The following is a 24,814-nucleotide window of genomic DNA, read 5'->3' as shown; positions in this document are numbered from 1 at the left end:
GAGCGGGAGAGGGAGAAGCAGACTCCCCACTGAGCAGGGAGCCCGATGCAGGACTCGATCCCAGGACCCTGGGATCATGACCCGACCCGAAGGCAGACGCTCTGTCTTTCAATGTCACGTATCTGTCACATTTCTGACTCACCCTGCCACCTCCCTCAAAGAGGCGTGGGGCTATGCTGCCTTAGCCACACCCCCTCCCGCCGCAGGGAGGAAGGTAAGGATTCCAGAGGGAGCCTGCTGGAGGGCTGCTTCCTGCTCTCAGAGAGCTGATACACAGAAAACAATTCCAGTCCTCTGTGTAGCCTCAGAGTTCGGGGCACCCCCTGGGGAAAGTCGGCTTGAGAGGCCACACGCTAGCTTTAGCTCTGGGCCTAGCTACAGCCACTTGCAGGTGGTCAATAATATTTATATTTTTCAGGGCTGTGATTAGCTGTTTTTAATCTGACTTTGTATTTGGCCATGTTGTAAACCACTGAGAGGCTGGCGTAATATCCCACAGCACCTAAATGCACAGCTAGGAGCCTTACTGTTTCCCCATTCTAGCTGCATGAATTTGTGCCTCAGTGCTTTGTTTTGTTTTTTTCATCTGAAAGCGAGAAGAACAACATCTACCTCATAAGCTATGGGAGATAAAAAAAAAAGCCATATTGTAAGTAAATCGTGTATTTAGTAAGGTATCAGTTAATTGTAAATTTTAATAAGTTATAGTTCATGTAATCGCGAATTCAGGGTGATGGGGTACCTGGAATGGTGGGCTCTTCGCTTTCTTTATAAAGCAAAGCCCGTGGTGCCCTAACAGAAGATTCAGCTGGTGAGGTTACCTGCAGTGCACGATCATGGGGCCTTTGCTCTTGGTTGCTTGCTGTCGAACCACGTGCACAAACTGCAGGATGCTCTCCGCAGCATTTGCTGTGGGCACCCCGTGATCAGGCCACGCAGTGTAGTTGAAATGCATCACGTCCTGCATCTCATCAGCCTTTAGGAGAAAAAGCCAACACAGGCGTGAATGTCTCAGTGCGCCGGCCAGGTGGACTAGGCCTCCACAGCAGCTCACAGGTTAATGGCCTAAGACGTTCAAGCCACATTCCCCTCCTGGCCGGTCCCCTTCCCTTTCCAGCTCCAAGGATGGTGTTTGGCCCAAAGCGGGCCCTGAAAAAAAAAATACTGATTGTATAAAACTTCAAAGAGTAAGATAAGTAGGTGAATCCATGCCTTTGTAGAGATAAGAGGTCAAGCAGGTCAGGGTGTGCCTCCTGGCTTGGCCGTTTGGCAAGTGCATCAGCATTGGCCCAGGAATCCGGTGGAAGGTGCTCTTGGTGCCCCACCCCCCGGGTCCTCTTTGTCAGGCTGATGCACCCCTTTTCCAGCTGCTGCTAACAGCATATGGCTGTGTCCTCCTCCTGGCTGTCCTCCACAAAGGGAACGGCCTTGCTGGAGAGTGCCCGACAGGATGTGTTCTCCTAATGAGGGCGGTCCACAGCTAAGGAATGACGGATACTGGAGTATAAAATGGCTGCCCCTTACATCAGGGGGGCACAGCTAACAGCACGGTGTCATTCACTGCCCCGGCCGTCTCCGTGGGACCCAGCTGAGGCCAGAATTCCGCAGAACCCACAGCGGTGTGTAGCTCCTTCCCTGCCCTGTTCTATCCTGCTTCCCTTGTTCCCTTAGAGATTTTACCCAAGATTACACTTTCAAAAACTCACCACTAGGACAGTCCCTGTCTTGTGCTCTGACCCAAGACAAACTTGCTGAACACGTTTTCTCATACCTAGAATGAGCCCTTTTAGAGGTTATGGGATGAAATAACCCACCACAAGGGGGTTGTGAGGATTCAGTGTGCTCATGTCCATGAAGGGTGGGACCTGGTAGATGCGACCATCGCCACTCCCTGGCTACCACTACTCTCTCCCACCCAGCTCCATGCAGGTGTATGGCTGGTTCTGGGAATCCCAGGGGGTCGGTATGTTTTGTATATTTATCTTATTCATATTAACCCATATGTCAAATGTATTCTTGTCCCCTCTGAACTGAGTAATTATCAGTTAGGGTGTGGGCCTTCAAGATTCACTCTTTTTCTTTTCTTTTCCTTTTTTCTTTTTTCTTTTCTTCCTTTTTTTTTTTTTTTTTAAGATTTATATATTTGAGAGTGAGAGGGAATGCAGGGAGAGGGAGAGAGAGTCTTAAGCAGACGTTGCACTGAGCACAGAGCTCCACGAGGGGCTCCATCTCACAGCCCTGAGGTCATCACCTGAACCAAAACCAAGCGTTGGACACTTAACCCAGGCGCCCCAAGACTCACTCTTTTTAGTCTCTACTAATTTGTAAGCATAACGATTTATTCTGTTCTTATCATCAACTGTCAGAAATATTCCAAATCTAGGCCTCACAAAGATCTGTTTCATCCCCCTTCCCTCAAGCTTGCTATGAGCCTAGAATCCACTTGGTGAATGGGATACTGTATCATAATTTGGAAGAATCTGGCCTGGTTATGAAACGAAAGTTAGGATCAGGTATTCAAGAGAAATGAATTCCAAAGGGCCAGTGGTCTCGGGTGGAGTAAAATTTGTATAAATCTAAGTAATGCATAAATAAAGCATATACATAAATATGTAATAAGATCTGTGTAAACACAAATAAATCAGCACTTGAACTGGAGCCCCTGTCCCCTGGGCACTTAAGGTTATCCGTCCCCAGCCGCAGGTGGTGCCTCCCTCACTGTCTTCAAAGGCTCTTTCTTAGACACACAGAGCATGGGTGCGAAAGTCTGCAAAGATGCTGGCCCCTCTCACTGCTGTTTTCAGGAGGCATGGCAAGGCAGTATCCGAGCATAATGAATTGTGCAGAATGACTCCGTTACTCAGCGCCATGAGGATTTTAAGCACACTCAATCACTAGACACCTTTGGTTGCCCAGAAAAGCTCACAAAAAAATGTTAGATCTTTTCAAAGGCTGATTACAGGCTTTTTGCAAAGACTTGTACATTGTAGGCAATATGTCTGTGTGTGTATGTATATGCCTATATATATAGGCCTATATATGTTGGATATATATATAGGCATATATATATAATTAATCTGAAAATGTATCCAATTAAAATATGTAAGGTGGTTCAAAACTAGGAAACACTTAAATTGTCATGAGTCTCTCTATAGCTGCAAGACAGGGTTCTTAGAATCAGGGAGATCCCTGCCAGCCGAATAACAAGGCCCACATCAATGGGAACAAACCCATTTTTGCTGGTTTTAGTCTCCAGTTCTTAATTCAGGCCAAGTTTTCAAGCCCTGGAAAGGGACAAATTGTGTGTTATGGTCATTTTCCTCCTTTCTTGTTGAATGAAAGAACCATTCTTGTTACGTCTTAGCCATTCCAAAATTTCTCTTACCCTGATTTCCTCATTCATGGACTTTTATCTGGTTGTACTCTGAAAGCTCCCATATATCGATATGGAGGGACTAAAGATGAGTGTGAACAAAAATCGAAACAAATAGAAAAACATACCCACTGGCATAGCACAATGTTCTGCAACATAACCTTCATTCAGGAAGCATAAAATTTAGATTCTGTGTTTATGGCCAAAAGGGGGCACTCTAGGACCGAAAGCTTGTAACTACCGTAGCCACATCTTACCGGAAAACACTGTTATTCAATGTTTTATTTCAGTGTTTCAAGCCCTTGACACGATTATCGTTGAAAGGTAAGTCATCGTTTAAGACCAAGGACAAGAAGCATAGTACTGACCAGACAGTGATCTATGTGACCCCTCTCTGTCAAGGAAACAGCCATGGGAACAGGCCCTATTTTGTATTTTGTCCTGAATGCAAACCAGGGAATTACTTGTTTTACATTTGCCCAGTAGTTTACACTGGCTTTCTGGCTGAAATAGCCAAGAAACAAAGCAGGATTCAAATGGCATTCAGATTGTCAAATATTTTCTCTGAGGAACGTCTGTGATGCTTTCCAAGTGTTTTATTATTTTTGAAATCATTCGTTCATTCACTCATTTATTCATTCCTCAAAGATTTTGTAAGTGGCTAACGGTTGGGATTACAAAGCTTCTTAAAACAGAGTACTTGCTTCCCAATCTCACAGCACACTGGGGAGGAGGACATGAAGAGAGACGATTATAACCACCTCTGTTGTCCTGTGATAGAATAATCCGGGCGAGACTAGAGCAGAGGGGCAAGAAATAAAGGTGTCTTGAGACCAGGGAAGGCTTAACAAAGGAGGTGACCTTTGAGTTGAAACTCTGAGTGGGAAGTGTTTGTGGAACAGGAGGAGATGGCCATTTCAAAAAAAAAAAAAAAATGGAACAGCAGCGGGAACAACAGTCTGCTACGGATTTGCCTGAATTCCCCTTTTAGCAAAAGCCAGTGTTAACTACCAGTAGTTAAGAAGTGATTAAACTTGCAAATATCAATAAATGATGAGTTAATGAGTACTTATGCTGTATTGATATGGACAATCTTTGTTTCCATTGTCCATATTAAGGGTCAGCAAACATTTTCTGTGAAGGGCAGACAGTAAGTAGTTTCGGGGTTAGGGGGCATATGGTCTCTGTTGCAACTACTCAAGCTTGATGGAGCTTGGTAGGTACAAGCTTGATACGTACGTAAGCAAATGTGCGGCTCTGTCTCAATAAATGGTATTTGTGGACACTGAAATGTGAATTTCAAATCATTTCCATATTTCGTGTGAACTATTTTTCGTTTGATTTTTTTCACCCATTTAAAAATTTAAACTCATTCTTGGCTCACAGGCTTTACAAAACAAGCAGTGGTCCATTGGTCCACAGCTCGGTCTACCATCCCCTGACCTACACAGTTAGGAAGTGCTGTTTCTAAGCAGAGAACATTGCAGTGGGGGTTTTCCCATTCAATGCCTCAACAGACAGCATGTTCAAGTGACTACAGGAAAAACGCCCTCCTCTTCTCTGGAACTGTGGTGTGTGAAGAAGGCAGCAGGGTGACTGGCTGATGTCGGCCCCTGAGCAGCACATTACATTCAGCATAAGCTCCAAAGCTGATCATCCGAGAGGTAGCAGGCCCAGGAAAAGCAGACTTTTTCTGACACGCTAATATTCAGAGATCAATAGCATTTCAAAGAGGTATGGAACCCTGGTAAAAAAGGCCTAGAAGTACCTTTGACATAATAAAAACCAAACCAGAACAAAGATAAGGCAAAAAGCCAAACAAAACCAAACCCAAACTACTGAACTATGGTCTAAGTGTTTAAAGTTTAAGTGTATCTTATATATCCTCGCTGTTCTCACATGGAATTTAGTATAAGCAATGAGAACTTCTCTCGTCAGTCCTAACTGGTGAGCAGTGACTCCCCGTGTCTCCCATGGCCCTGGGCTAATCTGAGATGGAACCGTGAGGACCTTTCGTCCCATCTCCTCGGGCTCTCCAGGCCAACCATTTCATCCACACCACTGTTGATGAAGTTGGAAATAAATACGTTCGGAGTGGGATTTAGCTCTTGAAGAAAGCAGTGTTGCAAAGGCCGAAGAGCTCACAGTCTGACGTGATGGTGGTCGGCCTCTGACACGTGGGTGTCCCCTCAGCACGGGGACAGCCCCTGAACGTGCGCGTCGTGACTTACATAGTTGATCCGGAAGTGTCTGCAGGCCCAGTCATCCCGCTCTTCCTCCGAGATCATCTCCACGGTGATGTCTCCGTAAGCTATGGGTTCTTCCGTGAACGGCCAGTAATGGTCACATTTCACCTGAGGGGACAATGGCACAACCTTTTAAACCAAACAGGCTGTGGAAGAGAGTCTGTGCTCACTTAGGGAACACAGAAGTCCTTGCCTCTGAAGAACAGTAACGTACTATCGTGAGGATGAAAAATGAAGCAAGCGGAAGTTTCTGGTACTCAGCCCTCAAGCCGTGGCCACGGCTGGTACAGGTTGTGCTGCCAGTGGGGACAGCCCCCTTAGGCACTTACCCTTCTTTTCTCATTACACTGCGTGAGCATGACAATAATCTGGGACTTCTGTTGTAGAACCATCTTCCAAAAGTCATTTCTGGTCTCAGGCAGTGGCCCCTGTGTGGCAATATACTCCTGGGGTGAGTTGTATCCCTGAAAGACAAAGTGACAAAGTTGTCACCTAAGGAGCCACTGTGCACACCAAATGCTGTTCCACACGAAGGAGGAAAACCTGAGAATTTCCGGGGGATAAGCCTGGCAAAGGACCACACACCTGAGTTGTGTTCTCTCCCTTGTTCATCAAAGAGGTAATCAGAGTAACGGACCCGCATCGGTCTGCGTGATGGTAAGCCTCGTGCTCACACCTTTTTTGTGAGAACAGTCACTATTTTTAAGGCACAGGGGCTCAGGTGGAACCCTTTGAGGTGGGTTACCAAAACTGAAGTTTAAATGCGAGAAAAATGGTCTTTAGTGTAATTATTTACTTTCACCAGATCTTAACAGAGAAATCCGAACATTACTCATCTACAGGCTCCCCTGGCCCCCGCCCCTCGCCATTCGTTATTCTGAAGAGGACTGATGGGAACTGTTCCTGAGAGTCGGGTGGCCAGGTAGAGAATGGCTTTCTTTACAACTGTTGGAATCGTCCTCTCTGGCTGAGCTAGAATTTGGATGCCCGGTTTTAAAAAATGTTGTATTGTCTTTTACTTACAGGAATGTAGTTGGCATTGATATAGTCTGTACCTTCCTCTTCATTCATGGAGACTAATCTCACTCGGCTAAAGTCATCTGTGAAGAACAAGAAGAAAAGAAATATTAAAAATGTGAGCAGAAAGAATTGTCTTGACCTTCTTTATCCAAATAATAACTCAGATCAGCCCGTGACAGAGTAGGTCAGGTTTATTTTAGCCTGATATCTCAGCCACACCTCCATCTTAGTTTCTTGTTTAAATAAATACAGAAACACATCTCAATCACTGTTTCCTCCCCATCAGCTCCTCTGTCCTTGTCTCCAGGTTGTGGGGACATTGTGCAGGATATTTAGAGGAACTAAAATATCTGGTAGGTTGTATGGAAGGCTAGAGGATGTAGCCTAAACCCATGAAAATCCATTACCTTTGGGAAACCTAGGGAAGGTGGAGTTGCGCGGGCTTTGTGTAAACAGACTTCAGATGAGAAAAGTACATTCTGGAATGCGTACAGATAAAGTGTTCTAAAGATGACACCATGTAATTTTATCAAGAAGGCCGATCAAGAGAGTCCTTCTAGAGCTTTTCAGCTCCCCTCCTCCCACTTCTCCATTTCTCCCAGCAATCCCCCCACGTCTACCCAGTGTAGCAGAGAAGAAAGTTAAATCTATATTAGAATGTATTTTATTTGTCTGGTAAGTGCTTCATATTACTTTTTTTCTTGAATGTTGCTTTTATTACCAAATGCTAAGCAACGAGAGAACCTGCCAGAAGTAAGAAAGAGGAGGCATTTTAGTACATTGCACTCCTTCCCTTGTCAGGGAGTTGACCGAAAATAGTTTATGAGAGCTCGGATGATCTTATCCTAATTTGGCTAAGATTTCTGATCTCCGAAGAGCCAAATGGTCAGTTTTTCCTGATCATCAGACACAATTCAGTTGAAAGCAAAGAAATTCAATATTCCTACATAGGATGGGATGTAATAACATCAAAGCATGAATGGGATCAATGCAATTGCAGAGATGGCCTTGAGGTTCCAGACCACAGCTGGGCTTAGCCAGAGATTGGTGAAACTGATGAATCTGCAGTAACAGTCCATCAACCTTTGAGAGACGTGAATAGGACAGGCTCTGGTGACAATCTTACATGGTAGGATGTTTGTGTAGCGATTTTTACATCGGTTCAGTGGAAGGTCTGCTGCAAAGTGTGGAATGTCCAGTCCAATCAATTTCAACTCCTGTAAATGACAGAGAAGAGAGTTGAGATTTCGGTACTTGGTGTGGATTGGATTATTGTTCACGGTGGCTTATTGTATTCACATTGGATTATTCCTCACTCCCTGTCTGTAATAGAATTTCACACCCCCTCTTCCACATGATGTTCCAGTCACACCCTTTTGGGACAGAGGGTTATTCTCCACTCCACTGTCATCAACTTGCTTTGGCCAATGAACTTGGGTAGCAATCATTCCGATCAGCTTTACGTGTGCGTGCTCAGTTTGGTTTTCCCTCCTGTGCTACCGCCCTCTGCCACGAGAAAAACATGCCGAGGGAAGCTGCTGGCCCCAGAATGAGGAGATGCTTGGAGCAGACCTGACTCTGCCCCACTGCCTGAAGCAGACCTGCCCACTGTCCTACAGACCCTTGAGAGAGGAAAATAAATAAATGTTGTGGATCACTGAGATTTTGAGATTTACCCAATAGGATGCTTCTATAGCATTACTGCAGGAATAGGGCTAATATAATACATAACTACCCTGAACAGCTTAGTGACCCCATGGAGAAGGTAAGAATTATGTGTATCACCCAAGGTATGGAAAATTTGAAAACAGAGACACATTTCAGATTTTTGGAGGTATATGTTAACTGAAATGTATGCAATATGTGTAAACATGTCTATTCTATGGGGAAATGTAGATATTTCTCCTACAGGTGAAAGTAGTAAAAGAATGAGAAACAAGTACGGAATATTCCCTGTGTTACAAGAAGATCTACAGGCACTAAATATCTGGTAATAAATTGGACAGTAAGGATGAATCAGTAGCAGGTAGGCAAACCTTTCAGTGAAAATAGGAACAACCAAATATCTGTCTGCATGTGCCTATCAGCACTGCTATAAATCTTATAACCAGAATGTGCATTGGTAGGGGAATTTTTATGTAAACAGACAACCATCACATTTCAACAAGATTATGTGATGGGCCAGGGGGGCTTCTAAGCATTCATCTCATGTGTCTTATAGGAAACAAGCAGGTATGGTCAGGCCACCTGGATTTCCCAGGAGGCATCGTTGATGCTGTGGTCGATGTGAATAGCTCCCTGGAGTTGGGCAGTGCACGACCAACGCAGCAGATCTGGTTATGTTCCTGCACAAAGTTCAAGGGAATATTAGCAAACAGCACATACAACCATCTACAAATGGAATTATCTATATGGTATGCACTTCTCTGTGAGACTTCACTGAGGCGGTAGAGAAACCACTTGCTGTAATTTTTGTTACTCAGATAAGATGTTAATGTTGCATACACATTTACTTTTCATAAGTCCTCCCATTTTTTCCTCCAAAGATTCATAAGCGAGAGGAATACATACCTGGGGGAAGAGTTTGGGAGCGTCTTTGAAAGACTTTTGAAGGGGGATGGAAACATTGGTGATGTTTTGAGAGACTGAACAGGCATATCTCTATCATGGCCTTTCTGTCCTGATTTAAGTGTTCTTTGCAAAGCATATGCATTAGAGAGACCAAGTTCTTGGGTCTTCTGTTGTTTCCACATAGAAGTTTCTTGACAGCTTAATGTGCTCACTGGTACTGGCATGCAAAGCTGCGGTCCACACGGATGGACCGACCTGAATCACTCAGATCTCTTCCCTCCTTTCATTCTGCAACACTTGGGGCTTTTTAAGATCACGAAATCCCGAGCTCTGGGGCCCAAGTTGAAGCCAACCTTAAAGACAAGCTATGCTGACTTTGATCCTCAATTCACAAAGGGACTTTTTCTGTCTCAGAAAAAATCCTTGCTTGCTAAATGCCTTTAACCAGAAGCGTGTCACTGTCATTTATAAGCGGTTTTTCCGTTTTAAAGGGTTTTCAAAGACTGACTTTATTGTTTCTTATAAGTAACAAAATTTACTTTTAGCAAACCTCAGCTATTTTTAGGTTAGTTCCTCTTGGCAGCTAGAAGCTAGTTTAAACGACGCTCCCATTGCGTAACATGGTTTGGAAGTCACCCTCCTCTTAGAGAGTGTCTTTAGAGGTGGCTGGTCAAAACCTCTGGCTTCCTCTGGTGCACCACTCAGAGACTGTAGGGTCTCGGAAACGTAGTTCAACTTGGTGACATCAGTTCAGTTATCTGTAAGATAAGGCTACCAACATTTCCATCCTTCGGTCACGTTTGTGACTTTCCAAGGGAACGATGACACTCCACAAATATGAATACGGCACTACTGGTAACGGTGGCAAAATGCTTCTGTTCGGATTCTTTGTTTGGCTTTGTCTGGACGCCTAACGTCTCCCTCCTCTGCCATTTGCACGAACAGACCAACAACCTTCCCCGAAAATCCCCTGCTTTGAGGACAGACTGATGAGCCATGGGAAGAGGCCTCGGTGGCGAAAGAAAGGTGTGGGAACAGATTGGAGCTGGGAGCCAGAGCACATATTGAAGCTGGCTAACTGATAGAACTTGAATTGTGAGTTGCCTCCCTGCCGTAAATGCCCTAGTTGATAAGAGAGGTTTAATTGGCTGAACACTGTAAGTGTAGACTGCCGAGGCTGAACCGCGGCGGAGTGGGAACAGCAGGCGTACACAAAATGCTTCGCAATCTTTTGTAATTTAGCCTGTCGCTAAGTGGAAAATCAAATATTAAGTTTCCAGTTCAGTAGCTTTGCAGTTATTCTCTTTCCAACCATATGGAAACTCCGCAGGCTTATATCTTCATAAAGGCAAAGGATGAGGGGATGGCCTGAAACCGGCATAAATCATTTTTGAATTTTGATTTGCCAGTTTTGTTTCTGTTATGATTTATCACCGCGTGTGTTTTTTCCTGGGCCATGTAGTCAAGCACAGTGGGTTGAGTGGTGGCTCCCCCAAAAGATGTGTCCCATTCTGGCCCCCAGAACCTATGAATGTGGCCTTATTAAGAAAGAGGCTTTGCAGATGTAATTAAGTTAAGGATCATAAGATGAGATTATTCTGTATTATCTAGGTGGGTCCTGTATCTAAGAACAAGTGTCCTTCTAAGAGAGACAAGAGAAGGCCATAGAAAGACGGAGACATAGATTGGAGTCCTGCAGATGTACGCCAGGAGCATGTGGAGCTTCCAGAAGCCGGAAGGAGAAAAGAAGGATTCTCCCCTGATGCCTTCAAAGGAAACATGGCCCCGGTAACACTTTGATTTTGGACTTCCAGCCTCTAGAATTCTGTGAGAATTAATTTCTGTTGTTTTAAGTGACCAAGACTGTGGTAATTTGTTTCGGCAGCCCCAGGAAACTAATATAGTCACTAAAGCCCAATGAGTCTACGTTGGGTTGGCTGTGTTCGAAGCACACAAGTCGGGGAAAGCAAAGCACAAACGTATGCACTGCATCAGTCTGTTCAGGCTGCCATTGCAAAACACCACAGACTGGGTGGTTTGGACAATGGAAATGTATTTCTCACAGTCTGGAGGCTGGGCAGTCCAAGGTCAAGGTGCTGACAAGCTAGACTTCATTCTGGGGCTTCTCTTGGCCTGCACGTGACCATCGTCTTGCTGTGTGCTCACATGATCTTTCTTGCCTCACCCTACTTACCTTCCCAAGCCTCCATCTCGTCAACATATCCATTTCGGGAGGACGCATGCAGCCCGTAGCATGCACAGTCACCTTCTGAGAAGAGCGAAAACTCTATTCTGGCTCTAGAGTCTGTAACAATGGCAGCAGGTGCTAAGTATTTGGCATTTGCTTTGGGACGGGTGGGACATCAGAGTCAGGTGAGTTCGATGACTAGCCTCGAACAAGTGAGGAGTCACGACGTCACCAGTGGTGCTGACAGCGGTGGTACCATCTGGGGCAAGTACAAGGCTCGGTGGAATTGGGCAAGGTCTGCCTCATTTTCAGGTAAACACACAAGGAGACGGGATTTAGAACAAGGTGCTTAGTGAGGCTCTGATCTCATTTCTGAGGGCCACCATAACAGCACCACAAGCCGGGTGGCTCAGAACAACAGAAATTCATTGTCTTATAGTTCTGGGGGCTGTAGATCTGAGGTCAAGGTGTTAGCAGGGACTTCTGACCTCTCTCACCTCTGTCATTTATAGAGGAATATTAGGACATCCTTCCCGCCTCTTCCTAGTGTCTGATGGTTTGCTGGCAACCTTTGCTATTCCCCTACTTGCAGCTCTATAACTCCAATCTCTGCCTTTGTCACCACATGGCCTTCTCCCTGCTCATCTCTGTGTCTTCACACAGCTGTGTTTCCATAGGGACACCAATCAGACTAAGAGCCCACACCCCTCCAGTATGATCTCATCTCAACTAATTACATCTGCAATGACCCTGTTTCCAAATAAGGTCATATTCTGAGGAACTGAGTGCTTAGGGCTTCAACATATCTTTTGGGGGACACAATTTAACCCAGGGCAGGTACTCTAAAGGAAGAATGGGGTGGAGTAGTAATGGGCATCTTGGGGAGGTGATGGAGGACCGGAGGAGAAGGCTGCCAACCTCGGGAGAGTCTAGCAGTAGCTGGCAGGGCCCTGGGCACTAGGTTGGGGTTTAGGGGCAACACTCCAGCTGCTGGACAGATTGCTAGTATAGGCACCTGGAAACAGAGACCAAAACTAGAAGATTAGGAACAAGAAGAGGGAAAACTCAGGTCTGGGAGCCAAGCAAGACCCCTGGAGTAAGCACTGCTGGAGAGGGTTCCAGGTGACTTATTTCCACAATGGCTGCAGGTAGGTCTCCAGGGAACTGGACCAGAACGTGGGTTAAAAGAGCTGCCAATGGGAGCTGCCAGCAGAAATCAAGGCTCATCTCTCATGAACTATGTGGCAAGGAATGCAGTTTGTTTTGGCCTTTGCAACCACATTTCTGAACAAAGATGGCAAGGGCTTTCGCTAGCATCTTGATCAAACAAATACAAAACACAGAAATTAATGGCAGAATGAGCAATATATGGTATGTCTCATGGGCTCTCCAATTTTGAGCTCTAAAGTCTGGCTCTTCAAAACCTTTCCATATGAGACATACGAAATGAGGAACTGAATCTAATCCCTGAGTCCCAAACCTCCTTAAGAAAAGATGCACATTTTCATCAGAAGGATAATCAATCTTTCCAGCAGATCCAAAATCAGATGCAGAGTGAAAAAGGAATGTATTTAGTGAGTGCAAATTAGCAAGTCATATAGCTTCATGTATGACTTATAGCTGTATTGGTAATATATGTAAACCCAGACATTAGTTTCAATTTGCATAATGCTTATAAATGATGTAATTTCTCAGTATGAGTGTGATCTTTCAATGTCAGTATCCGAATGAATACAAGTATTAAGCATTCATACAAACAGAACAAACAACTGTTCAGCTACTGAATTCAGCCAGACCAGCTGATCTGGCCATCCTAATACCCTCTTGGGTTCTTATTAGAACAGGAAACCTTTTTTTTTCCCCTTCAAGTTTTGATTAATTACCAATTTCAGGAAAATTTGATGGCTGCCATGTGACAGGTCTGATATACATCCCAAAACCAGGTATGGGGGGTGGAGGCTGGCGGTGCCTGAGGGCTGATGAACGAAAAAGGAAGTGAGTCAGGGTCACTGCTTGGGCAAATGTTAGCTCAAAAAAATACAGCCTGAGCCTGTGACTTAAAGCAAACTGCTGGAGAAGAATTTGTATTTTCTCACCAGAGCAGGGACACAATAGGAGGACTCGGCACCCAATAAATTACCTATAGGATCAACAACGTTCTAAGAACAAAAACAGATGAAGAAAAGCTTCAGAATAAATAAAGATACTAAACACTCCTTCCACTCATGGTGTGATGGGTAATTTTATGTGTCAGCTTGGCCAGGCTAGACGGTGCTTGGTCAAACATCAGTCTAGATGTTGCAAGAAGGTATTTTTTTAGGTGTGATATTACATTGAAATCCATAGGCTTTGAGAAAGCAGATTGCTCTCCATAACATGGGTGGGCCTCATCCATCAGGTGAAGACCCTAAGAGAAAAGACTGAGGTGCCCTGAGGAGGAGGAAATTCTGCTTCCTCACAGCTTTTGGATTGAGCAGCAATATCAATTCTTCCCTGGGTCCACAACCTGCCCTGCGGTTTTCAGACTTGTGAGCTCCCATGACTGTGTGAGCCCGTTCCTTAAAATAGGACTCATATATTTCTTCTATTGTATTATTGTATATAGGATATACATATTATAATACATAAGAACTCTATAATTGTATAAGAAATACATAATGTAATCAACTTATGGATGAATTATATTACTATATTATATTTTATTAGTGTTTATCTATGTATAAATGTATATATTTCCTATTGGTCTGTTTCTCTGGAGAATTCTAATACACATGAGTTAGAAAGCTTGGATGTACTCTTGTCCCACATTTAGTCCAGTGTCTCTCAACGGAATACTATTTGCCTGGGACAATTCTTTGTTGTGCAGGACTGTCCCACTCATTGCAGAACATTTATCATCCTTGTCCCTTTCTCCATTGAATACCACTAGTAGCTTCTTCCCAAGGCATTATGAGAACCAAAAATACTCCTACACAAACTCTCCCTGGGGGACTGCCTGTACTAGCCCAGTTGAGAACCACTGATTTAGTTCAGCCTACTCATTGAATGGATGAACAAATTGAGGGGATGAGAAATTGTGGCTTTTTTTAATATTAATTAATGGCAAAATGGTTGTGAGAATGAAGGGGTTTGGATTCCCACTTTAGTACATTCCTACCTCCTTTATAATTCTTATGGAATAAGCCTGAATGTGTTCATTTATATATTGAATGTATAAAAGCTCTCAGCATGGTATAAATTAAACATTTAGCACACAGAATTTATTATTCTACTTTTCACATTTTTGAAGCATCTGAAGCTAGGATCTAACCATTTATTGTTTGGTTCTCCAATGTCCTTCCTTTTTTGGGGAACAGTGCCCCCCATTGGTTTAGCCAAGTGGTTCCAGTAAGAGCTGTCCAGTTCCTACTTGACTCTGACCTCTCAGGCTGCAGTTGGCTTGAGAGGACATCACAACCCAGGCCAGCCAATCAGTATTCTCTCCTGTTAATTTTTAAACTCTGAATAAGAAGGAGAGTCAACAGTTCCCTTTGGAAACTGAAAATTCTCGGATGTGATGCTCAGGGGTTGTGGGTGGTTTTGTTTTCCACTGTGAGAAAGAGGTTGGTTTGCAGAGAAAGAGAGAGAGGCCATGACAGAGAGAGAAGTAGAAATGGAAAAAAAAAAAAAAAGCAGGTCTCTGCAGGGGTGTGGCCCCTGGTTCCAATCATTCCTGAGACTGAGCTGTTCCCTTTCCTCCCTCTGGTTTAGCTCTGATTATATGATTCCTTTGATTAGATGAGATATCTCAGCACCCTTTGAAAAATGCCCTCTTTCTTTGGTCTAATTAGTCTGAATGATGTGTCATTCACCATTAAAATCATCTTTTCTTTTTACCAAAAAATGGCTCATTGAATTTTCTTTGATGGTGCACGATAGGAGCACAGTAATAATCACACTGGGGCTTGATGGCATAAGCTGGGAGGTACTCCCAACCCTCCCAGCGAGGGCAGTGATGCTAGCTGTGTCACCAAGGTCACATTGTCGTGTAGGGGTGAAGAGCTGGAGGCTTCAATGAATTTGAAAGTGTACATACATCATAATTTTCATCACCGTTATCAGAATTATCCAGACATTTATTTTTTTCCCGAGTTTGGCATATGTGTTCTTAAAGAAAATCTCTTTTTTTTTTTTTTCTGAAATGCCATCTTTGTCATAGATCTCCAGCTCACACGAAAGTTCTATTCTCTGAGATGTAGTGTTTGGTGTAGCACCCACAACTTCTTGCACACTCGCGTGCAATGGATAACTGAGCCGGGCTCGGTGTGGAATTTCTGATGACACAGGTGGTAGTTAGGGGGCTTTGTATTTGGTAATCATCCCTAAATTCCCTCGCACTGTATCCACACCAGGACTCCTGCTGCTGCTTGCAGACCTAAGATGTCCTCAGCCGAGGAGGGGAAAGAATAAATACGAAAAACCAGGGCAAAGCAGCTACCTGCGACAGCCTGGTATTTCACACGAAAGAACACCTAAGACCTTTAAGAAAACACTGCCGTATTTAGAAAAGTCACTTGATTTCTTTCTTTTCCCTGGTCTCCTTGAATCACGGCCCACCCAAGCCTTGCTGTAAGAACCTGAAGGATGAGGCCGCCCAGACTGTCCTGAGCTGTGAAATACACGGGAAGAAACCCCAAGGACCGGTTATACCCCTCACACCGCTGAGATCCGAGGCTGACTCCTTTCCATCTCCTCGGATGCGTGGTCGTGGACTCAAAGAATACCCTTGCTTCAGAGAAAGGAGGTGTTGCCATTTGTTTTTCTTTTTCCATGTGAACCATGTATAACTCCCTAATTTCCCCCAAGAGCAAAGGAAACCTCACAAGGAATTATCAAGCAGAATGCCAGGGGTCCTATAGCTTTAAGACCTCCCCCTGCCCCACAGGCTCTTCTCTGTCCAGAAGACAAAGGGGGGTTCCGTCTCACCCACTGGCTCACCTACCCTTACTGTGGCCTCCGTGACATAAAGGACGCACTAAAAATTCCCTGAAAGGGAAATTCTGTTTCCCACCTAAATCCTCACCTTGCTTTTCCCCGCACACCCGATTGCACTGGTGTTCAGTGATGGTTTCTCGTAGGACTGTGTTTGCTCACCCCACTACCACGTTTGTTCTCTCTTTTCCACCGGGATGCCTAGCCCTGACCTGCAAAGGATGCCCTCACTTTCATCAGCGGAAGAGACACGCCCGGCACAGTTACCGTGCTGCCCATTATGAACGTATCGCAAGTCCTGCCCGGTGAGCAGGGAAAGGGCGCCCGTCCTGACCGGCCAGGCCCCATGCCTCATCCACCATAGGAGGTGCGAAATACCTGATCCACTCACCTCAAATTGAAGAGAAAATTTATAGTCAGAGTCTTTGGCCATATCCTTGATGTAGGCGTCAAAGTCATCCAGCTGAACTGGGCTTTACCAAACACAAAGAAGTGTAGGTTTTAAAAATCTGGTTGACAGGTATCTATACTGTTTAATGTCATACTTTTCAAACATGGACGATTTTCTCGGAAAAAAGAGAAGCTTTACTGCTCCAAGGTTAGCACTCATCTTTTGTTGCTGTTGTTGAAGTTATCAGTCCCTAATAGGTTGTGATTAAAAAGAGGGGCTTAGAAATTATACTTCTTTGTGATGGGAGAGATCTCTAGATTTTCAATTGGCTCTTACTCTAGCAATAATATATATATATGTATATACATATATATATTTACTTATTATATATTATATATAATATATATATACTCTAGCAACAAAACATATATATAATATACATATATACACACACACTTATATACATAGTATTTATGTTGTTTCTAGAAAACGCTGATATATGGGGAAGAACAAAGGATTAGAGTCTGAAGAACTGAGATTCGGTTTTATTTTATTGACCATGTGATCATGGAAAATTTGCCTGACTCTTGTGAGATTCACATTCTCATCTATAAAATACTGTGGTCATACTTACCTTCCAAGGTTGACCCATGGTATATTAAAGAACCTTGTAAGTTTAAGCAGCTTTCCAAGTATAAGGCACTGTATTGCTAGCTACATTGTCTCCTCAGAGCAGAGGCAGGGTGCGAGGAAGCACATATCCAGAAAGCTTCTAGAGCCTCCTTCCTAGAAAGCCATGTTTAGAGGCCTGTGTATCTATAAAAATATCAAAAAGGCTCAACGGTACAACCAAGTAAGGCTTCTGAGCTTATGTGTCTGTGTCTATCGCTGAAGTTCTCCCCTCTTTCCTTCTTCTTTTCGTGAATAAGAATTATATTTTGCTTCCTACAGTTTTCTGTAGCCGCTTATCCTCCCCGAGTTTACCTATGCCAACCTGCTCCCTAAGCTTCCGCAGGATGCTGTGCTCTGTCATCGAATCCAAGCCTTTCCACTTTGGCAGGATCCACACAGCTGACCTTTCCCTTAGTCTTCATGCGAATTACTCAGCTTATATCATTCACCTGTGGCCTTATGTCCTATTAGCAAATACATAGTATTATTAGTAGTTATTTGTTTAACATTGTTGATTACCCAATCTGATAGATTATGTTAAGAGTTTAGTAGATTTTAAAGGGCGTTACACCTCCCAGAGACACACTTGAATTCTAATGGTTTCACCCAATAGCGTTAATGACTTGTATCCATAAAACACATCCCAGTGCGTATGTTATAATTGCACAGGCCATATTGCTCGGTTAATCTCTTAACTAGACATGGGCAACATCAGCCCCATGCTTCACGTGGGACAGCCAAGGCTAAATGAGTCAGCTGAATAGTCCAAGATCACGCAGCTACTCGGCAGGAGAATGCTGACCAGCACCCTGGGAGGATGATTTCTGGTTGAAAGCTGTTCCCACTTCAAACTTGCTATCCTTCCAAAAGAATGGCTAAACCTGGGGCTCCTACCCTAGAATGAACTCTATTAGACCTGCCCTCTCTGGCCGTTGTCTTTGAGAAGTGCATTGACCTTAGGGTTGGATTTAACGATTCTAGCTTTCATCCCAAATGGAAGCACGAATAGGGAAGGCAACCAGAAAATATTTGTGGGTTAGGAAAAGCAAAAGGAAAAGAGAGACAGGAGGAGGGCCAGGAAACAGAAGCATGAACCTCAGGGAGAGGAGGAGGATGGTAAGGAGGAGCAAAAGCAAGCTGGGACGGAGCAGAGATCAGGAGGACAAAGGTTTAGAGGAAAAAGAGAGACGAGAAGGTGGAGCAAAGGAGGGTGAAATGAGAATAGGTACAGACAGGAAAGGGAAGCTAAGGGGGACATGGTGTGGGGTGAGGGGTGGCTTTGGGAGGGGAAGAAAGAGGGTAAAGAGAAAGCAAATAGAAATGTGGGGCAGGGAAGCCCCTCAGGAAATGGCTTTTAGAGAAGGAGGGAGGACCAGAAAGAAAACGAGAAGAAGGAAGGAGGAAGCTGGTTTGACGTGACGTGACGTGATGCGACGTGATATGATGTGACGTGACATGGCTTGTGGGCAGGTCCTACCACACCTACACTCTACCCAGACTTTCGTCCACGTCCTGCTTCTCCTCCTCCCTGTCGGGTCTTGGGAGGAGAAAGCCCCATAGTTTCCCCTTTTGGTGCAGAGACCCTGTCTTCTTACTGCTCGAGTCTATGCCTCTCTACCTCACTTAACAACCCAACCAAGAATTTTGGGCAACAAAGTCTTTCTGCTTCTGTCAAATCATTCTTTCCAGGTGACACTACCTCTCTTCTGTTTTAGTTGCTCTTGTCTCTCTTGCATCAGTTGATCTATGCCAATGGAACGCACACTGATTTGAAACAGATTAAGGAAAAAAATTATTCTTTTATCTATCTGTGCCCGAAAAAAATCTGTATGTCACTCAAGGCTGAAGAGAAATATTCTGCATCAACTATTCTTTGGTATTATATACTTCATTAGCGTGAATGCCACAGATTTGGCTGGAACACCTAATTGCTTCCTATTAATTCACCAATATTTTATCCAAGGCAAATATCAAAGATGAACTCTATGCACGGAAAATGTTCCACTCTTTATATGCAGAGTTTTAACTAACGGCCTGGAGGTGACACTCTAATTACGCTTTTGAAATCAACTGATGGGTAATTTTTGCCCATCAGAATCTTAATTCTTATGACTTAGCAGTTCAGTAGATAAGTGAAACCATAGGCTAGCTACAGTAATTATTCTTTTCTATTTATTATAAAGATTTCCTGAGACAGCATTTCTCAAAGTACTGATTATAACATCAAATGGAGTAAAAGCCTTTCCCTGCACTAAGCACAGCATTTCAAGTATAAAATGGCAAAGGTTTTTGTACGGCTTTGACGTAGCTAACTATTAGAGGTTTCCTTGATTTAGAATGGCAGACCTCCTTCTACAAGACTTTTATAATTCCTAACAATGCATTCTTTCTCAGTTTTCACATGATGACAATTTTCCTTATTCCTCACTTGTTTTCTGGGATACACTTTCTTAGTGGGTCTCTGCCACCCATATGGGTAAACACCCACACATAATAGTTTAGCTGTTGAAATATACACTTGCCTTTTTTTTTAAATTTTATTTATTTAAGTAATTTCTACACACAACATGGGGCTTGAACTCACGACCCTGAGATCAAGAGTCGCACGCTTCTCCGACTGAGCCAGCCAGGCGTCCCTACATTTGCCTCTTTCTTAAGCATCCCTTCTGTTTGAAGACCAGCAATTGTTTTAATAGACAAAGTGAAGAACTTTTTAAAATCAAACATTTTAAAAAAGAACAGTGAGAAAAACTTACTGTATTATATACTTCAAAGTTTCTAAGACTAATCTTTAATGTTTTCACCACAAAAAGAAACAGTAACTATGTGACAGGATGGAGATGTTGGCTAAATGCTACGGTGGGAATCATACTGCATTATAACAGTATATTAAATCAACACATTGCATACCTGAAACTTACACAATGTTATAGGTCAATTATGTTTCAATAATAAGAAACAACTTACTTAGTCAGCTTCCTCTTCTTTAAACCATTTTTACTCCTGAGAATTAAAAAAAAAAAAAGTTTTATCTGGGCAAAAGAATCGATTGACATAATGATGAAACTTGAAGAGCTTTAAATAACTACATCAGGTACCTCAATTTTATTTAATTTTCATTAACCATACCTCCCGTTTGTTTAATTACTTTTCCTTAAGTGAGAAGATAATGATGATAATTTCAGATTCACTTCTTAAAAAGTCTATTAGATTACAGGAACATACTTGTACTTTACGCTTTGGATTTGCCAAATACTAAATTCTAGAAATATAATCTCTTGCTACTAGTGGTTATGTGGCTGAAGTATTTTATAAATATACAGAAATATCTGTTGCCTGAAAACTCTGGGACCTATAAGCAAGAAGGAAAGAATTGGGGAATAAAGGGGAGAACTAAATGTCTGGGAGGGTCAGCATGTTGGTTGTCAAAGACTCAAAGAACCTTTTGAGCATCTTCCCCCGGAATGTGAGTTTGGCTATCAGTGTTGGCATGTATCTTTTTTTTTTTTTTTTAAAGATTTTATTTATTTATTTGACAGAGAGAGAGACAGCCAGTGAGAGAGGGAACACAAGCAGGGGGAGTGGGAGAGGAAGAAGCAGGCTCCCAGCAGAGGAGCCTGATGTGTGGCTTGATCCCAGAATGCCGGGATCATAGCCCTGAGCCAAAGGCAGACGCTTAATGACTGAGCCACCCAGGTGCCCCGGCATGTATCTTTAAAAAAAAAATATTTATTTATTTGAGAAAGAGCACGCACGAGCCGGAGGGGCAGAAAAAAAAAATCTCAAGCAGACTCTGCGCTGAGCACAGAGCCCGACTTGGGGCTCAATCTCATGACCCTGAGATCATCACCTGAGTCGAAACCAAGAGTTGGATGCTTAACTAACTGACATGCTTCTTATAGAATTCTACTATGGCACTGTTCTTATTTAATTTTGAACTAGTTTTTAAAGCTATCTGCAGAACTGTACCTATTATTTGCTAGTTCTTAATTCATTACTATTTTGTAAGTTCAAACACATGTAATGCTAATGTATGCTTCAGTTAATTACGTTTTTAGGGGCTATTGAGGGTAATCGCTCTCAACCAACAAGTAAGATAACTGACCTAAGTTAGTGAATGTGAATATGGTCTCTGCTGAAACACTTCACTACTGTATTTTTATTGTTTTATGTAAATGATAAATATTGATATCATTTTGAGTGACAATTTTTACAAATAGTTTTCCAAGGTCTTTAAATATTGATGGAAGCATTCAAACTTTCAGGAAATAAACCATCTGTAGTAAATAACCAGTGTGATCTGAATGCTCTCATATGCCAGAATATTTATTTATATTAAAAATTATGGGGGCGGCTGGGTGGCTTAGTTTGTTAAGGCACCTGACTCTTGATTTTGGCTCAGGTCATGATCTCAGGGTGGTAGGATCAAGCCCCGATTCAGGCTCCATTCTCAGCTCAGTCTGCTTGAGATTCTCTCCCTCCCTCTTCCTCTGCCCCTCCCCCTGCTCACGCTCATTCTCTCTAAAAAAATAAGTAAAATCTTTAAAAAAATAAAAATCAGAATTGTGAATGTCTGGGTACCTTCATTTCTAGAAAGGCTGTAGCCGAATGAAGCACTGCCTCCTCTGCTCTCGTAGCCCTTTGTTCATGGAATATTTCTCCCGGTGTCTGTCAGTCACATCTGTGCTCCTCACTACACAGTCCTTCCCAACCCCACCCCCCAAGAGCCGAGCACAGTTAATAGGACACATGGTGGTGCTCAATAAATGCTTAGGGAATTGGGTTGAAACAATATACCTTTGTCATGTTGTCCCCACAATTTTATTTAATGATTCAATGAGGAGTTTGATACTAGACTCAGGAAGTGGAACTGGGAGACGGACAGGAAGTTACGAGGGCAGGGAATGTAGGGAAATATCCACTAAGATAAGTGGTGTTTCTGGTTTTCATTTCCTGGTTTCAGGCAGTTTTTACTTCTTCCCACTTCTGAGTGACGACCATCCACTCAAGAGCGCCTGTCCTGTTCTCTCTCATCCTCTGTCTTCCATATTTGGGATTTAGAGGGAATAGACATTCTGGTTTTTACTTTGCTTCTCCCTCACCCCCTCAAAACACCACTGTCATGTTGGGCAGAGCCATATCATCTAGGCATTTTGAATAATTTTTACTCAGCTCTTGTGGGGGTAATGCAGTTAATTTTAGGAATTCCACATTCACTTTGTCTCGTGGGAGTTGATGACTTTGGTGTTTTATGACAGAGGAATGTTCGCTGAGATAACTAACAGTTTGGTGAAGTCATGAGGCTGCCAACATATCTTGTGCTTGGGAGTGGGGAAAAAAAAACACACCCCCAAACCAAACCTTTCCTATCCAAACAGACTTTAAGGGAAACTGGGAAGAAACAAATGTATGTGGGAGAGTGACACTGAATAAATTCAGTGCTGAAATATTAAGCTGCTACTATTCAACAGCTGTGTAGAAACCTGATTCCTGGAAGACAGGCACTTTTTTCCTCTCAATCTCATTCATTGATTGAGTGAACTTTACACAGAATGTAAAATTCCACCACATGTTTTCAATGACTTATTGCCAAAAGGGTATGTTTAAGTGGACGTCTTCATGATTTGTGTACAACCTTTACGTTCTGCTTAGATTTTGAAGAATTCCCAGTGATTCCACCGGGTTCTCATATCCTTAGGTGGTGGGATAAGGATAGGACTGAATTATGAGACTCTACGGCCACATTGATGGAATTTCCCTACGTTTTCAACTGCTGTGCTAATTCTAAGACTCACATTAGGGGACAACTCACTTTTAAACATGGGAGTGGAGGTTTTGTCAGCCATTCTGACATCAGTGCATTATGGAAAGAGCTAATGGGTGTGCCTGTTACTGTGAACATTTGAGGTGAGGTTTAGGGTGTCATCTTGTCATTGCCAAAGATTTTTTGAGTAATTGGTAACACTCGTCAGACAAACAGTATATATTACATGGTCATGCACATCTTTCAATTTTCGCTTTTACTTTTATCAGATAGGTAAGGTTCAAAATCCTAATGACTTCAAGAAGTTAAGATGCATAACTCTTCATGGTTGTGAGATCTTGGAAAGCCGGCCAGACTGGAATTCATTGCAAAGAGGAGGCAATGGCAGAGACATGGGATTTACAAAGACTAAAAACAAACAAACAACCCCCCCCCAAACAACAGCCTCCAATACTCTAAATGTCCCCAATTTCATAAACGCTACTACTCTGTCATGAGCTAACTGGAAATCATCCCCAAATCTTAAAAAGGCATTTAGAGTTATATCGTTCTTTGAATAAAATATGGAGGAGAGCTGAGCAGTTGAAACTAAATGTTGCTTCACACTTGAAATGACAACCGTTGTGAATTTCAAGCAGGCAGATGAATACTTGAGCAGAGCATGAGGTGACTATGGTGTTAATAAAAAGAGAGGAGTAACAATGAATCCAGAGAGAGCTGGTCCCAATGAAATGGTTTTCTCTGAATAGGAAACCCGATCTGAGATGAGGGTAGCCAGAAATCCTGGCAGAATACCATCTGGAAACTAAGCCACCTGGGCACTGGTGCTCGGCTCTGGTTTTGCTATCACCCTGGGAGAAGATTTGAGCAACACTGTGAGAGAGAAAGAGTCTCCTGGTTTCCACGTGAACCACTCATCAGGAAGATTTTACAAAATTAAGGGGAACGTCTATTCCCATGAAGCTGTCAGTTTGGAGAAGCAGGCCGTGGCTGAGGAAGGAGGTGGGGTGGGTGGCTCTGTTATTTCTAGTGGTTGTTAACAGACGAGGTGAAATATGAAGACAAACACATCTGGAGGAAGATTAAAAATGGCTTCTAGCAAATGAAAGCAGGGGAAAACATCCAGGAGTTACTAGATGAAAAGTAGTGAACAGTAGGGACCTCGGGTGGCTTTGTGAGTGGTAAGCTAGGTGTACCTGAAAAAAAGCAAGGATCATGTATTTTACTTCTGTTATATCTGACCTAACACAAGCCTACGGCTGAAAACTGAGTCTATATTCAGTCTATTCTATTGGTTAATATGTGTATGGTTTGCCGAAAGTGACAGAAAGCCTGGGGCTCTACGTTTTGCCTTCTCTTCTCACCTGGAATTAACCATTTACAGTCTCAAGACCATTCTTCTAAAAACGACTGAAGGGTTTAAAAAAAAAAAAACCAAAACAACAAACAAACAAACACAGCTACTGAAGGGGATTATCCCCCCTAACTTGGGTCTCACGCTATTTGATCAGTACTATAAATGGCAGACCTTGAAGGGGTTGTTGGAATTGGAAGATGTGTTCATCAGGGGGACCTACTAAGAGAGACATGCAAAAAAAGCACAGGCCTGATATAAGCT

At 43.2% G+C, this 24,814-nt stretch overlaps 1 protein-coding gene across 2 annotated transcripts in view; it reads right to left on the bottom strand.

The window, feature by feature from the left end:
- The window catches only part of PTPRO (protein tyrosine phosphatase receptor type O), a 239,282-nt gene that overhangs the window by 15,699 nt on the left and 198,769 nt on the right, over positions 1-24,814 (bottom strand). For both annotated transcript variants that reach the window (XM_045781388.2, XM_045781387.2), the window contains 7 exons: positions 20,400-20,435; positions 16,761-16,842; positions 7,766-7,856; positions 6,643-6,719; positions 5,949-6,083; positions 5,605-5,727; positions 822-976 (listed from right to left, as the gene is read on the bottom strand). In XM_045781388.2, coding sequence (XP_045637344.1) covers positions 822-976; positions 5,605-5,727; positions 5,949-6,083; positions 6,643-6,719; positions 7,766-7,856; positions 16,761-16,842; positions 20,400-20,435 — 699 coding nt within the window. The remainder of the gene's footprint in view (positions 1-821; positions 977-5,604; positions 5,728-5,948; positions 6,084-6,642; positions 6,720-7,765; positions 7,857-16,760; positions 16,843-20,399; positions 20,436-24,814) is intronic.

Source organism: Ursus americanus, chromosome 25 (genome assembly GCF_024610735.1).
Source record: "Ursus americanus isolate L20-20 chromosome 25, mUrsAme1.1.p, whole genome shotgun sequence".
Taxonomy (NCBI): Eukaryota; Metazoa; Chordata; class Mammalia; order Carnivora; family Ursidae; genus Ursus; species Ursus americanus.
This window is presented reverse-complemented; position numbering and strand designations above follow the sequence as displayed.